General features: G+C 39.1%; 1 protein-coding gene across 3 annotated transcripts in view; it reads right to left on the bottom strand.

Annotated features, from left to right (window-relative positions):
* Positions 1–15,305, bottom strand: part of CDK13 (cyclin dependent kinase 13) — a 143,088-nt gene that overhangs the window by 24,357 nt on the left and 103,426 nt on the right. For all 3 annotated transcript variants that reach the window (XM_033193739.1, XM_033193738.1, XM_033193737.1), the window contains exons 8-9: positions 10,822–10,923; positions 10,649–10,726 (exon numbers count right to left, since the gene is read on the bottom strand). In XM_033193739.1, coding sequence (XP_033049630.1) covers positions 10,649–10,726; positions 10,822–10,923 — 180 coding nt within the window. The remainder of the gene's footprint in view (positions 1–10,648; positions 10,727–10,821; positions 10,924–15,305) is intronic.

The following is a 15,305-nucleotide window of genomic DNA, read 5'->3' as shown; positions in this document are numbered from 1 at the left end:
GGGAGACAGAGGTTACAGTGAGCCGAGATTGCGCCATTGCACTCCAGCCTGGCAACAGAGCAAGGCTCTGTGGGAAGGAAGGAAGGGAGGAAGGGAGGAAGGGAGGGAGGGAGGGAGGGAGGAAGGGAGGGAGGGAGGGAGGGAGGGAGGGAGGGAGGCAGGCAGGCAGGCAGGCAGGCAGGCAGGCAGGCAGGCAGGAAGGAAGGAAGGAAAAGGAGAAAGGAGAAAGGAGAGGAAAAGAAAAACGAAAGAAAAGCTTTATGACAGGAAAGGTTTGAAATTTTACATTCTTGTTTTTCTTTGTTTTTTTGAGACAAGGTCTCGCTCTGTCACCCAGGCTGGAGTGCAGGGGTGCAAATAAGGCTCAGTGTAACCTTGACCTCCTGGACTCCAGCAATCCTCCCATCTCAGCCTCCCAAAGTGCTAGGATTACAGGTGTGAGTCATCATTCCTGGCTGCAAACAAAAACTTAATAATAGGAAGCTATCTGAGATTGCAGTGTTCCTACCAGTTTTAGCAGTTGTTTCTTTGAGGTATTCCAGGTATATAAATCATATAACCCATGTTACAATCATCTATATTTTTTCAAATGTATCTTTATCACTGTGGTATGTTATATTATGTGGCAATTCCTAAATAATGTTAAAATGATAATGCCAGTACACAATATTGGGTAACTTCAATTTCTGATTTTAATGGGAGCACATTCATTGGTCAGCCCTGGAAGGAATTATGCCTTTGGGTTTGAAAAACACATAACAGAAATATACTCACATATATACATACAAATTCACACATATTTCCTGTTAATGAAGCATTCATTTATTCTTCTCTACTATGGATTTTAATTTTTGTGGCTTTTACATTCTAAGAGTGCTTTAGTTTTATCAGTTTTGATTTTTCAGAACTTCTGTAACCACCATCATCTGCATTTTCTCCAGGGCTACTAATGTGAATTATATCAACAGATTTCCTAATACATATTCATCACTATATTCAAAGGAAGAAAACCATCCGAGCCTAATAAAAGTACCATTATTTCAGTGTAATGCCGTATTTTCTATTTGTTAAGTTAGATGTTGTACATCAGTATTCGTATGTAAGACTGACACACAGCAACAGTTTTCACAAGTGGGGTCCAAGGACCACTGAGCGTCCCCTAGACACGTCAAGGTCTGGCAGGTCAAAGTTATTACTAAGCCATTATTTGCCTTTTTCCATGTGTTGATTTGCACTAATGGTACAAAAACAGTGGTAAAAACACCAGCACCTTAAAATGATTCAACTCAGTGGCAACAAACTATATTAACAGGATGTACTCTTCATTATCATGCAAATTTCAGGGTGGGGAGAAAAGCCAGTTTCAAATAAGAACGTACTTGTTAGGCGAGGCGCAGTGGCTCATGCCTGTAATTCCAGCACTTGGGAGGCCAAGGTGGGCAGATCACCTGAAGTCATGAGTTCGACACCAACCTGGCCAACATGGCAAAACCCTGTCTCTACTAAAAATACAAAAATTAGCCGGGTGTGGTGGCGCACCTGTAGTTCCAGCTACTCAGGAGGCTGAGGCACAAGAATTGCTTGAACCCGGGAGGCAGAAGTTGCAGTGAGCTGAGATTATACCACTGCACTCCAGCCTGGGTGACAGAACAAGACTCTGTCTCAAAAAAAGAATGTACTTGTTGAAGCAGTGCAAATTGTTAATGGCATTTAATTCTGACACTTGAGTATGTATCTTTTTAATATTCTTTGCAATGAAATGGGAAATACTTATAAGCGCTTCTACTGTACAATAAAATATGATAGTTATCTTGAGAAGATGTGCCTGTGCAATGATTTGACTTGCAAGCTGAGGTAGCTGCTTTTTTCATGGACCTCTATTTTTACCGGCAAAGACAACTAACACACTGCAGTCATTCATACTTGAGTATTTTCCAGACATTTTCTCAAATAGGAACAAAGTCAGCTTGTCACTTGAAGGAAAACAACAGTATTTATTGTCAATTATACAACTTGAACTTTCTAGAGAAATTAGATTAGAAAACTTATATCCTCCACCGTCAGCTTAACAGCTTCACAATACTGAAAAGCTTTTCTGATGAGATCAGTGGTGGTACAAATTATATCATATAAAATGTTACATGTGGAAGATCTGTTCAATTCAGTGAAGCAGCATTTTTCAAATGACCAATGCATAATGTCACAAAATCATCACAGATAAAAGATCCAAAGTGCAAGACAGAACAATGGATTTCAATATAGTACAGTATAAAATATCCCTTCATATGATTTCAGATTATACATTACAACCACAATCATCTAATTTTTGTGGTTTCTAAGAACATGCACCGTTATCCAAAAAGGCTATTGAAAACAGCACATGACAGATATGAGGATCCAAGTGTCACGTCTATTAAACCAGACAGATCTGCCACTCATTCCAACAACTTTTATTTTAGAAACTATAGACTTTATAGACTTTAAAACATGTTAAAATATTGTGTTGAAATGAATTCATAAATATCTTTAATTTCTAATATGGTAAATCTCAGCAGATACAAAAACTCCTGGGATCTTTAGTAATTTGAGCGTAAGGAAGTTCTGAGACCAAAAAGTTTGAGAAGCACAACTCTACAGAATATTTTATGGTATTGGTTTATGAAGGCATACATGCTTCATGTTTTTCAATATGGGAAGTCTCCTTTACCTATATCATCTGGTACAACCAAAATCTATTCCTTTAAAGTTTAAAAAATTTCACCTGTGTGAACCACCTAGGACTGAGGCTTTGTGTGTACTGCATGAGGTGGCAGAGTCAGAGAAAAGATTCATTTAATTCTAATCTACTTTCAATTTCTTCACTGATTATAATCGTTTTTATCTCATAAGCAATGTACATTGTGTGATATAAAGGCTCTTTAGCTGACTGGTATAAGGCTTAATGTGATCCTCATGTTTAAAAAAATTATATATATATACACACACACACATATATATGTGTGTATATATATGGTTACACAGAGATTTCTGCCTTCATTCATCCCATTTTGTCCCAAATGTTTGTTTTCCATTCTCTTCCTCCATCACTTTTTGTTTTTTGAGACACAGTCTCACTCTGTTGCCCAGGCTGGAGTGCAGTGGCACGATCTTGGCTCAATGCAACCTCTGCCTTCCAGGTTCAAGCGATTCTCCTGCCTCAGCCTCCCCAGAAGCTGGGATTACAGGTGCTAGCTACCACGCCCCGCTAATTTTGTATTTTTGTAGAGATGGGGTTTCACCATGTTGGCCGGGCTGGTCTCAAACTCCTGACTTCAAGTAAACCACCCGCCTCAGCCTCCCAAAGTGCTGGGATTACAGGTGTGAGTCATCGTGCCCTCCATCACTTTTTTTTTTTTTTTTGACTTGCAAACTGAGACTAGGCTCGGCAGAGACGGAGTCTTACTCTGTCGCCCAGGCTGGAGTGCAGTGGCACAATCTCCACTCACTGCAACCTCCACCTCCCAAGTTCAAGCAGTTCTCCCGCCTCAGCCTCCCAAGTACCTGGGATTACAGGTGTGTGCCACCACACTCAGCTAATTGTTTTGTTTATTTACTTATTTATTTTTGAGACAGAGTCTCGCTCTGTCGCCCAGGCTGGAGGGCACTGGTGCCATCTCGGCTCACTGCAAGCTCCGCCTCCTGGGTTCACACCATTCTCCTGCCTCAGCCTCCTGAGTAGCTGGGACTACAGGTACTCACCACCACGCCCGTTTTTTTTTTGTTTGTTTTTTGTTTTTTTTAATTTTGGTAGAGATGGGGTTTCACCGTGTTAGCCAGGATAGTCTCGGTCTCTGACCTCGTGACCTGTCCGCCTCGGCCGCCCAAAGTGCTGGGATTACAGGCATGAGCCACCGTGCCCGGCCTCCCTCCATCATTTTTTAATCTATGCTACTTCTATTATAAAATATTTGTAATCTGCCTAAAATACTTTCTGGAACAAAGCAAATTATAAATAAAATAACTCAATCACCATGGTGCAAAGCCATTTAAAGTGAATCCTGATTAGTGTTATCACTCTTGATCAGTTTTACATGTATTTGTACAATACTGACACCAGGTCTCACCATTCCTGAGCCTACAGATTAGAGAAACAACCTAGCATTGCTGCAAATAAGGTGAGGGAAGAAAAAGGTACTGAAAACTTATTTACATTTAATTCTTACAACCTTAAGCATGTTATTAGTCCTCTTTTACTTTTGAAGAAATAAACTTCGAGCATATGGGATCTACCCTAAACCGTAAGAGCAGGAAGTAGCTGAGCTGACATTAGAACCCAAGTCTGTAAGATTCTAAAGGCCACACACTTTTCAGTATACTCCGTTGCCTCATTATACTCAGATTTGTTTATCAGAAACTTCATTTCCTCGTGTTTAAAAAGAAATTAATGCTATGAAATCAAAATTGAAGGATGTTTTTATTTTTTGTTTTATTTCTGATTTTTGAGACAAGGTCTTGCTCTGTTGCCCAGATTAAAGGGCAGTGGTGCAATCACAGTTCACTGTAGCCTCGACCTCCCCGGGTTCAGGTGATCCTTGTACCGCAGCCTCCCAATAGCTTGGGCTATAGGTGTGTGCTACCACACCCAGCTGATTTTTGTATTTTTTGTAGAGACAGGGTTCGGTCATGTTGCCCAGGCTAGTCTCAAACTCCTGGGCTCTAGTGATCCACCTGCCTTGGCCTTCCAAAGTGTTGAGACTACAGATGTGAGCCACTGTGCCCAGTGAATCTCTTTATAAAACTATAAATATCTTAACAAAACAAAAACATGCTGAAATATATAAACTAGAAAATAAAAATTTCTCCTACCTACTCTTCTTGAAAGTCCATGTTCAGATCAACAATTTGAGTCTTTCGTTTTACCTAAATGACATCAATCTCAATATAGCCTTCTGTAACTATTCATGCTGCTTTTCCATTTATCTCCAAATCAACTATTCCCTTTTTTTCTTTTTCTTTTTTTTTTTTTGAGACATAGTCTCACTCTGTCACCCAGGCTGGAGTGCAGTGGCACAATCTCGGCTCACTGCAACCTCTGCCTCCCGATTTCAAGCTACCGGAGGCAGGATGCTCCTGCCTCAGTCTCCCAAGTAGCTGGGATTACAGGCGTACACCACTGAGCCCAGCTAATTTTTGTATTTTTAGTAGAGACAGGGATTCACCATGTTGGCAAGGCTGGTCCTGAACACGACCTCAAGTGATCCACCCGCCTTGGCCTCCCAAAGTGTTGGGATTGATAGGCATGAGCCACCATGCCTAACCAACGATTTCCTTTTTAGTAACTGTACAGCATGCTATAAAATGGATAAACCAAGCTTTCCCCCGCATATGGTTCACTGAAAACATATTCCTAAATAAACCAAATACACTCATGCCTCAGAGTCTTTATTACTTTGCCATTTCTTCATTCAGATCTCTGCTCAAATGTCACTTTATGGGAGATACCTTTCTTGACCCTCTATATCGTCTTACCTCCCATCATTTTCTGCAAGTTAACTTTTTGATAAAAAGCTGGATACTATTTGTTAATACCTCCCTTAGAATTCTTGAATTAATATCTCATTAAAAAAATTTTTTTTTTTTTTTTTGAGAGAGTCTCTCTTTCACCCAGGCTGGAGCTCAGTGGAGCAATCTCAGTTCACTGCAACCTCTGCCTTCTGGGTTCAAGCAATTATCATACTTCAGCCTCCTGAGGAGCTGGGACTACAGGCGCATACCACCACGCCCAGTTAGTTTTTGTAATTTTAGTAGCGATAGGGTTTTGCCATGCTGGCCAGGCTGGTCTCGAACTCCTGACCTCAAGTGATCCACCCACCTCAGCCTCCCAAAGTGTTGAGATTACAAGCATGAGCCACCACGCCCAGCCTAATTTTTATATTTTTAGTAGATATGGGGCAGGGGGGTTCACCATGTTGGCCAGGCTTGATTTTAGGCTCCTGGCCTCAAGAGACCCTCCCACCTCAGCCTCCCAAAGTGCTGGGATTACAGGCGTGAGCCACCATGCCCGGCCTAATATCTTGTAAAAACTTTCATGCTGTCTTTGTCAAGTACTGATACGTGTGTCATATTGATTTTATAAAAGAAAAGATTCCAGGTAGTTTTATTTCCTATGTAGTTTATTTATTTATTTTTTGAGACTAGTTCTCACTCTGTCACCCAGGCTGGAGTAGAGTGGTGCTATCTTGGCTCACTGCAACCTCTGCCTCCCAGGTTCGAGCAATTCTCGTGCCTCAGCCTCCCAAGGAGCTGGGATTACAGATGTGTGCTACCACACCCGGCTGATTTTTGTTTTTAGTAAAGACAGAGCTTTGCCATATTGCCCAGTCTGGTCTTGAACTCCTGGGCTCAAGTGATCCACCTGTTTCAGCCTCCCAAAGTTCTGTGATTACAGGTGTGAGCCACCACACCCAGCCTGTAGTTTGGAGTAATGGTTAAAAGTTTAGATCCTAAGGTAACACCTAGCAGTGTTTAAATCTCAGTTTTGCCACTTGCTAGTTATATGATCCTGGACAAATTCTTCACCTCTCTATGGTTCAGTTTTCTCAACTATAAAGAGAAGACATAGGGTTGTTATGAAGCTTAACTGAGAAAATTCAAGTGAAACTCTTAGAATAATGCTGATATTGTATGTAAACTAAATAGATGTTAACTATGTTTAATAGAAGCCCTAGTTTCCTATACAATCAGGACCAAGAGAGTTGGCTGGTTAAGTTTAAAAAAAGGGGGGGGGGGGCTAGAATGACTCGTTTAAAAAAAGGTTAGAAGGAATCGTTAAAAAAAAAAAAAAGATACACAGATACATAATTTAAACATTTTATTTTAACTGAAAGTTTATAAATGTACAATTGTTTTCCCATCTTCTGACAAAGGCCAAGGCTTTCTCTTTGAACAGAGGATTCCCCGAATGGAATTCTGTATTAGCTCTCTTGAACAAACCACACGCATAACACATCATCACAGATTTTTAGTTTTGATTTCTTTAAATAAATCTAGAAATTAAAAACACTTTCAAAGCAATCTAATGCCACATCTTAGATTTTTATGACTTTTCTAACTTACACAATTACATGTCCACCCCTAATTAGACAGCAATGTCTTAAAATTTTTGTAAAGCACTGTATCTATGCTTAATTAAACTATGTAATTACAATAATAAAAAGTTAGCATAAAAATTGAAAACTAACAACCACCTCCTGTTCAGCATACTCTTCAACTGGTGGGATAAATACATAGTCTTACTAGAAAATGATAGCCTACTAGCTACAAGCATTCAGCTTGCCATGTTATCAAGTCAGTTTTTCTTTACAGAGGGAAAGAAGAGCATCAATTAATCTAATAAGACTCTTCAAGAGAAGACTGAGTAAGAAAGCTTCTACTGCACTATTCTTATGTTCCGGAATAGTTTAAAGAACATTACAAGTATTGGTTTCTAAAAGATGTGCAATAATTTATCAAAGAAAATACTGGGGCTGGTTTTTTGTTTTGGAGATAAGGTCTCATTCTGTCAACCAGGCTGGAATGCAGTGGTGCCATCAGCTCACGGCAGTCTCGACTTCCTGGGCTCAAGTAATCCTCTCGCCTCAGCTTCACGAGTAGTACAGACCACATGCTCACAACCCAATGACTAGCTAATTTGTTGTTGTTTTTATTTATTTGTTTTAATTTGTAGAGACAAGTTCTCACTGTGTTGCTCAAGCTGGTCTAAAACTCCTGGGCTCAAGTGATCCTGGCTCAAGTGATCCTGCCTTGGCCTCCCAAAATGTGGGGATTACAGGCATGAGCCACCATACTCAGTCATTTAATTTCTTTATACTCTCTTTTCATATGAAGTCAAACTAGATTAATTTATATTGTATATATATGTGAATAAACCCAAGACCAGATCACAGATTTCTTCATAAATTCTACATTGTATGTATTATAATTCATTTTTATTTCCTTGGTTTATTTAGCTGCTTTTGTCTAATTTTTCTGTAGAATGCTTAATTAATTTGCTTTCCTTTTCTTATTTAGTAGTATATTTAAGGTTGTGATTTTCTCCTAAGCACAGGGTGAGCCCATGGATTTTTATACTTAATCACTCTTTGTGAAGCTAGATGTTCTAAAGCAAGCTTGTCCAACTCGTAGCCCATGGGCTGCATGCAACCCAGGATGGCTTTGAATGCAGCCCAACACAAATTCATACTTTCTTAAAATATTATGAGATTTTTTTTTGCATTTTTTTTTTTGTTTTTAGTCTATCAATCAGCTATCATCAGTGTTACTGTATTTTATGAGTGGTCCAAGACAACTATTCTTCTTCCAATGTGGTCCAGGGAAACCAAAAGACTGGACACCCCTGTCTTAAAGTTTGATTTTTCTGTAATCCAATATTTTTTAGCATATGTAAATTTTTCAGATAGTTAAGAGACTTTGTTGTTTCCATTTTTATATTATTTTCTAGTTTTATTCTATTTTAGAGAATTTAGCCTATAGTATTTCAATGTTTTGGAGTTTCTTCCTCTACTAATATATAACTAACTTTTGTAAATGCTCAATTAGCATTGAAAGGTATATTTCTTTTTTCCAAGAGTATCAGTTCTTCTTAACCCTTTTTACTTGTCTGTCGCACAATTAAAAAGGTAAGACACATTTTGGGAGGCTGAGACAGGATGATCGCTTGAGCCCAAGAGTTGGAGACCAGCCTGGGCAACATAGAGAAATCCAGTCTCTAAAAAAAAAAAAAAAAAAAAAATCACCCAGCATGGTGGTGCATGCCTGTGGTCCCAGCTACTTAGAAGGCTGAGGCAGGAGGTCAAGGCTGCAGTGAGCCATGACTGCCCCAATGCACTCCAGCCTAGGCAACAAAGTGAGATCCTGTCTCAAAAAAAAAAAAAAAAAAAGTAACATAAAAGTTTTCTATGTTTCAGGTGAACTCCTTCCTTTCCCTTCTCCTTTTTTGTAATTTTATTAAAAGTTCTGTGCATGGATACCCTCAGTGAAGTCTGGACATAATTAGTTCTATGCTTCCATTTAAAGGTGAGGCAACTCGCTGCTCTGGAGTTGAAGCACTACTAGTTTCTGGCTTTGGGTACTTCTGATTACAGCCAAGTTATCCCCAGAGAAGAAGCAGGCTCTAACCAGGGAACTAATCTTTCCCTCCGGTACCCTATAGTAAAAACCTTGCCTAACCATCAAAAAGGGCAATAGTAAGATTTTTAGTTTGATTCAATTTGTCTGTTTATGATATGATGCTGAGGTCCAGAGCATGCTGAGATCCTTCTCTGGTTACTATCTGTTGCTTTATGTTCATTTTGTTCAGTCGGGAAAGTAAAATTCTGTAAATCTGTGGCCCCTACCAATATCTTTACTAAAAAACTTCATATGTATTTTGAAACTTTCATGGAAATTTTATAAGTTGCACGTTTACATTATTACATATGAAACTGAAGACAATTTTGCTCTTCTTACCCAGGCTAGAGTGCTGTGGCACAATCTTGGCTCACTGCAACCTTTGCCTCCTGGGTTCAAACGATTCTCCTGCCTCAGCCTCCCAAGTAGTTGGGATTACAGGCATGGGCCACCACGCCCTGCTAATTTTGTATTTTCAATAGAAACGGGGTTTCTCCATGTTGGTCAGGCTGGTCTTGAACTCCCAACCTCAGGTGATCCACCCACCTAGGCCTCCCAAAGTGCTGGGATTACAGGCGTGAGACACCGCGCCCGAACAAAGCCCATTTTTTAAATTAAAATTATTTTAAAATATAAGATGGGCTGGATGATGTGGCCACACCTATAATCCCAGCACTTTGGGAGAACAAGGTGGGGGGGAATTACCTGAGGTCGGAAGTTCAAGACCAGCCTGGCCAACATGGTGAAACCCTGTCTCTACTAAAAATGCAAAAATTAGCTGGGTGTGGTGGTGGGCACCCGTAATCTGAGCTACTCGGGAGGCTGAGGCAGGAAAATTGCTTGAACCCAGAAGGCAGAGTTGCAGTGAGTGGAGATTGTGCCACTGCACTCCAGCCTAGGTGACAGAGACTCCATCTCAAAAAAATAAAACAATAAAATAAGATAAAAGATAAAAAGAAAAGCGACAAAAATGTATGAGTAATTGCTTATGAACTAGGTCCTATGATAGGCTCCAAATAATGAAGGCCTATGCTAGGGGGTATATGCATGTATTTTAGTGTATATACACACATATATAGACACATGTAAATACACATAAAAACATATGTATATTTACAATGGAGTATTTTTTAACAATACCCCAAAACATTAATTTTTCATTTCTGTCATAATTAAAAAATACGTATCTACCATTCATTCTCTCCTACATTTACTCTTCCTTGACAGTCTTGTCTTTTGGGCCTCAAGTCCTTTGATTTAAAAAAACGCACACATGCGCGCACACATGTATCCATACACACACACCCACCAAGGGGCTTTGATATCCTTAATTTCACTGGAACAAGTATCAAAGTGCCTACATTTCAGTTTGTCCTCCATTTAGCAGTCATAAAGCCCTCCAGAGAACTAACAAGAGAAAAGACAAGCTTGACAGAGTTTAAATTTCCTGAGGAGTATGACACTCTCCCAACTCCCACCAATATTATAATCAGCAGCTTACCTTATTAATTCTAGTTGTGCAAGTTCCTGATTTGCTTGAAATATAGGTTTTTTAGTGAAGAGTTCGCCAAGGATACAGCTAATGGAAAAAATACTCGTCATTACCAAATGATCTATTTTAATTCACTACCAAAAGTTTCAAGTAAAATAAACCAGTAAATAAGGCTATCTTACCCACAGCTCCATACATCAATGGCTGGTGTGTATCGTTCTTCTCCCAGCAGCAGTTCAGGTGGACGGTACCATAAAGTAATTACCTTGTTAGTATACGGCCGACTAAAAAACACAGAGAACAGTCTTTAGAGTTAGTATTTGTTGGAATAAGAGAGATTTTCTGAGGAAATATTATTTTGTTTATTAAAGCAATCCTATAATCCCAACTAAAAACACTTTTTTTTTTTTTTTTTTTTGAGACGGAGTCTCGCTCTGTCACCCAGGCTGGAGTGCACTGGCGCCATCTTGGCTCACTGCAAGCTCTGCGTCCTGGGTTCACGCCATTCTCCTGCCTCAGCCTCCCGAGTAGCTGGGACTACAGGCGCCTGCCACCATGCCCGGCTAATTTTTTGTATTTTTAGTAGAGACGGGGTTTCACCGTGTTAGCCAGGATAGTCTTGATCTCCTGACCTCGTGATCCGTCTGCCTCGGCCTCCCAAAGTGCTGGGATTACAGGCGTGAGCCACCATGCCCAGCTACTAAAAACACTTTCATCTGCCTACTAAAAAATACAGACATCCAAAGGCATCTAATATATAATCATAAAATATATGTGACGGCAACCAACTAAAATATATGTGAAGGCAACCTGTTTAACTAAAAATTCCCTTAATATATGAAGATAAAAATAAAAAGCAGTTGACTGGTAGGCTGGGTGCGGTGGTTCATGCCTGTAATCCCAGCACTTTGGGAGGTCGAGGCGGGCGGATCACCAGGTCAGGAGATGGAGACCATCCTGGCTAACACGGTGAAACCCCATCTCTACTAAAAAAAAAATTAGCCGGGTGTGGTGACGGGTGCCTGTAGTCCCAGCTATTCGGGAGGCTGAGGCAGAAGAATGACGTGAACCCAGGAAGCGGAGCCCTCCAGACTGGACGACAGAGTGAGACTCCATCTCAAAAAAAGTAGTTGACTGGTATTAACTGCAATTTGGTCAAAGCAAAGCTTTAGTATCAACTCAACTGTTGAGTACTGTTTTTCCTTTCCATAAAAACCTTTAATGGTGATTAACTGATTTAAAGAGAGTTGACTGGTTCTGATCAAATCTTGCAAATTACTAATGGATGACAACATATAATTCAAATAGAGACCACCTAACAAGAGTTTTCAAATGATCATATTTTTGGCAATTATTCACTGATTCACATACCCACTGGTGTATGTGAATAGAAAAAAGCACAGAAATGCAGACTATAGTACTTGAGGTCTACTCTGCAAAGTAGCAATACATATGGTAATTAATCAAATAATTCCTTTATTACCTTCCAAAAAGAGGACATAAATATACTGCTACCTCTCACAGAAAAGATTATTTAGTCAAGTTATAATAGGGTCAGGTTTGACTATCACAGCACAAATTGTCTGGCAATGTAAAGTGTTCAGAGAATGTAATGCTCAGAAATGTAAACGCTCAGAGAATGGTCACATTCTAGCTGATTGACACGCTTCAAGAGAATCCTAAGTAGTCAGAGGAGGTTCTTTGGCTGATCTGCAGTTACTTCAGGAAGATCACATATGTATTCAGATCAATTATAAACATCTCTTTATATCCAGATGTTTTCCAAATCACAAGGACTCAAAAGCCACAGCAAATTCCCCAGAAAGGCTGTATTCCAAGCCCATTTATCTAAGCTTGACTTGGTCCTGGACCAGTCTTGTTAAGGAAATGGAGAATTCCATTTAGAAAGCAATTCCCTCTTGCCATCTATAGATTTGCAGTTCCAGGCTGCCCCCATCCAGCCAAATTTCTCCAAATAATTTAAGCACTAGTATTATAAGACTATCAATCTGGGCATTCTAGGATTAACACAGATAAGACTATATTTAACAGTGCTCCAAAGCCAGCAAAATCATTTGACTTTGGTAAAAACTGCAAAAAGAGGATAGATAGTATAAGATGAATATTTTTAATAGTAAATTAAGATTAGGTTTTTATAACATTAATGTACTTTTCTCAGTGATTTTTGCTTGTTTATTGGAATCACTTATCTTCACATAATGAGCAAGTCTTTTAAATTTTAGCTACTCTAGTTAAGCTGAACTTAATAATTCTTTAAAACTACGCTCACCTCTTTATGCTTTACCTCCTTTTTTTTTTTTTTTTTTTTTAGACAGAGTCTCACTCTTGTCGCCCAGGCTGGAGTTCAAGCGATTCTCCTGTCTCAGCCTCCTGAGTAGCTGGGATTACAGGCACCCACCACCAAGCCTGGCTAATTTTTGTCCTTTTAGTAGAGATGGGGTTTCACCATGTTGGCCAGGCTAGTCTCCTGACCTCAGGTGATCTGCCCACCCAAAGTGCTGGGATTACAGGTGTGACCCACTGAGCCTAGCTGGTTTACCCCCTTTGAATAAAATCCTTTCCCTGTTTTTCTCATTCAAGTGCTATACTCCCTTTACAACACAGTAAAAGATGCAAATTCATAAAGTCTAATCTCCATTAAAAATATATTTATCTTCACATTCTTAAATTTACATCATACTTACCTGTCTTGAACTCCCTATTTTTATTTTCCTAGAAAGTTAAAAAGCCTTGTAACATTCTTTATTATGAACCCCACACACAAAGCCCAGAACAATGCTGGGCACAGGTCAGGCACCTTAATGTATATGGCCCTCTAACTTTAGATGGCACGTGATTAACTGGGTGGAAGAACAAAATTTGTAAAAATTATGACAACTAACTTCTCAAACACGTTAAGGATCTATGAGTATATCAAACCTATACAATGGTGTTATAAAAGTGCAACTGGATAACTAGGCTCAAGGAAATGTTTAAATTTATATAAATCTGTCTGCAAATAGCTAATTTTTATTTTATTTTTAAAAATATTTTTAGTGTCTTGTATTTTTAAAAACATCTTAAAAATTAAAAGTTTGTTGAATTGTAGAGAAATTAAATTCCGGTGTCTAAAAAGGAATATCTAAATAAAAGATTATTGTAGATATTGTATATCAAATTCTAGGCAATATGTAGCACCATCTAATGCAATATTTAGCAGTCACCGCAGCAGTTAAAACTAGAATATAATTTATTGTTATAATTTTTTATTAATTCAGACATGAAAATAGTAAATTTTCAAAAATGATTAAACACAAAATCACATGAAATATATTTCTAACTGTACAGAAAAATATTTAATGTATACTACTTAATGGCCTTTCCAAATGCTTAGTTTCTGTTAGACAAGAAATAAGAACCAGGCAAAGATTGAGAGAAAACATTCAACTGTAAAATTTAACCTAGGAAGTTGAATTTGAAAACACTAATGTGATTTCGAAAGTATGGAAATTCTTTGATTTATGAAGCAAACAAGCATTCAGACTGATATATACTTTTTATAAAACAAAAAGTACCACACTCTAAAAATTATTTTTACACTCAAGGAAGTGTCAACGGAGTAGAGATCAAAGAGTATCTGTTCACTGATAGATTCCAATACTTTGCCTCTAAGTATTCCCAAGAAGGCTGGGCGCAGTGGCTCATGCCTGTAATCCCAGCACTTTGGGAGGCCAAGTGGGTGGATCACGAGGTCAGGAATTCAAGACCCACCTGGCCAAGATGGTAAAACCCTGTCTCTACTGAAAATACAAAAATTAGCCAGGCATGGTGGCATGCATCTGTAATCCCAGCTAATTGGGAGGCTGAGGCAGAGAACTGCTCAAACCTTGGAAGCAGAGGTTGCAGTGAGCCGAGATTACACCACTGCACTCCAGCCCAGGCGAAAGAACGAGATTCTGTCTCAAAACAAAACAAAACAAAAAACAATCCCAGAATTCCAGAGATTTAGGGCAGGTAAGATGACATACGGTTATGGCCTTCCCTGCCTTAAGGCCTGATAAGCTGCACTGTATCCACAACAAACCAAGCAGTGCAATAAGGAGTGTGCCCCTCTGCTGGCACGTGTTTCAACCTCCTATTGGTCTAGATATATATAGAAAAACAGAACAAAATCCTAGATCCTTGAAGTATTTGGGGGTTCTGGATAATCCCAGTTAAAATTTATAAAGCAGGGTTGCTGCCTTTGTTAAAGACCATTCTAAAAGTGGGGGAAAAAATCATATAAAATACCTAAACTAGCTCTACAATGCTTCATTTTTCCAACAACATATGATAAAGTCTGTACTTCTTTCCTCCTGCTTGAAGGCAACCCTCCCATGTACTTCTTTTATACTATAATTTACACTCTTTTGAGACAAAGAGAGTCTTCAGTAAACTAAATTCATCATACACACAAAATGGCATGTCATCTTTATGACATTCACAATCCACTGCAGAAAAATTTACCAAACCTACAAAAGAAATCTGGGATCTATTGTCTAACACCTACCCAGCTTTTGATGTCAAAAATCCAGGTGTCATTCTTGATTCATCTTTCCCTCAGATTTCCAAACAACTTCAGCCAATTCTACGTCCAAAATAGATCCCCAATCCAAATACCTAGTCC

The sequence above is a fragment of the Trachypithecus francoisi genome, unplaced genomic scaffold (assembly GCF_009764315.1).
Source record: "Trachypithecus francoisi isolate TF-2019V2 unplaced genomic scaffold, Tfra_2.0 Lachesis_group4, whole genome shotgun sequence".
Classification (NCBI taxonomy): domain Eukaryota; kingdom Metazoa; phylum Chordata; class Mammalia; order Primates; family Cercopithecidae; genus Trachypithecus; species Trachypithecus francoisi.
The sequence above is the reverse complement of the archived record's forward strand: the minus strand, read 5'-3'. Positions and strand labels throughout refer to the sequence as shown.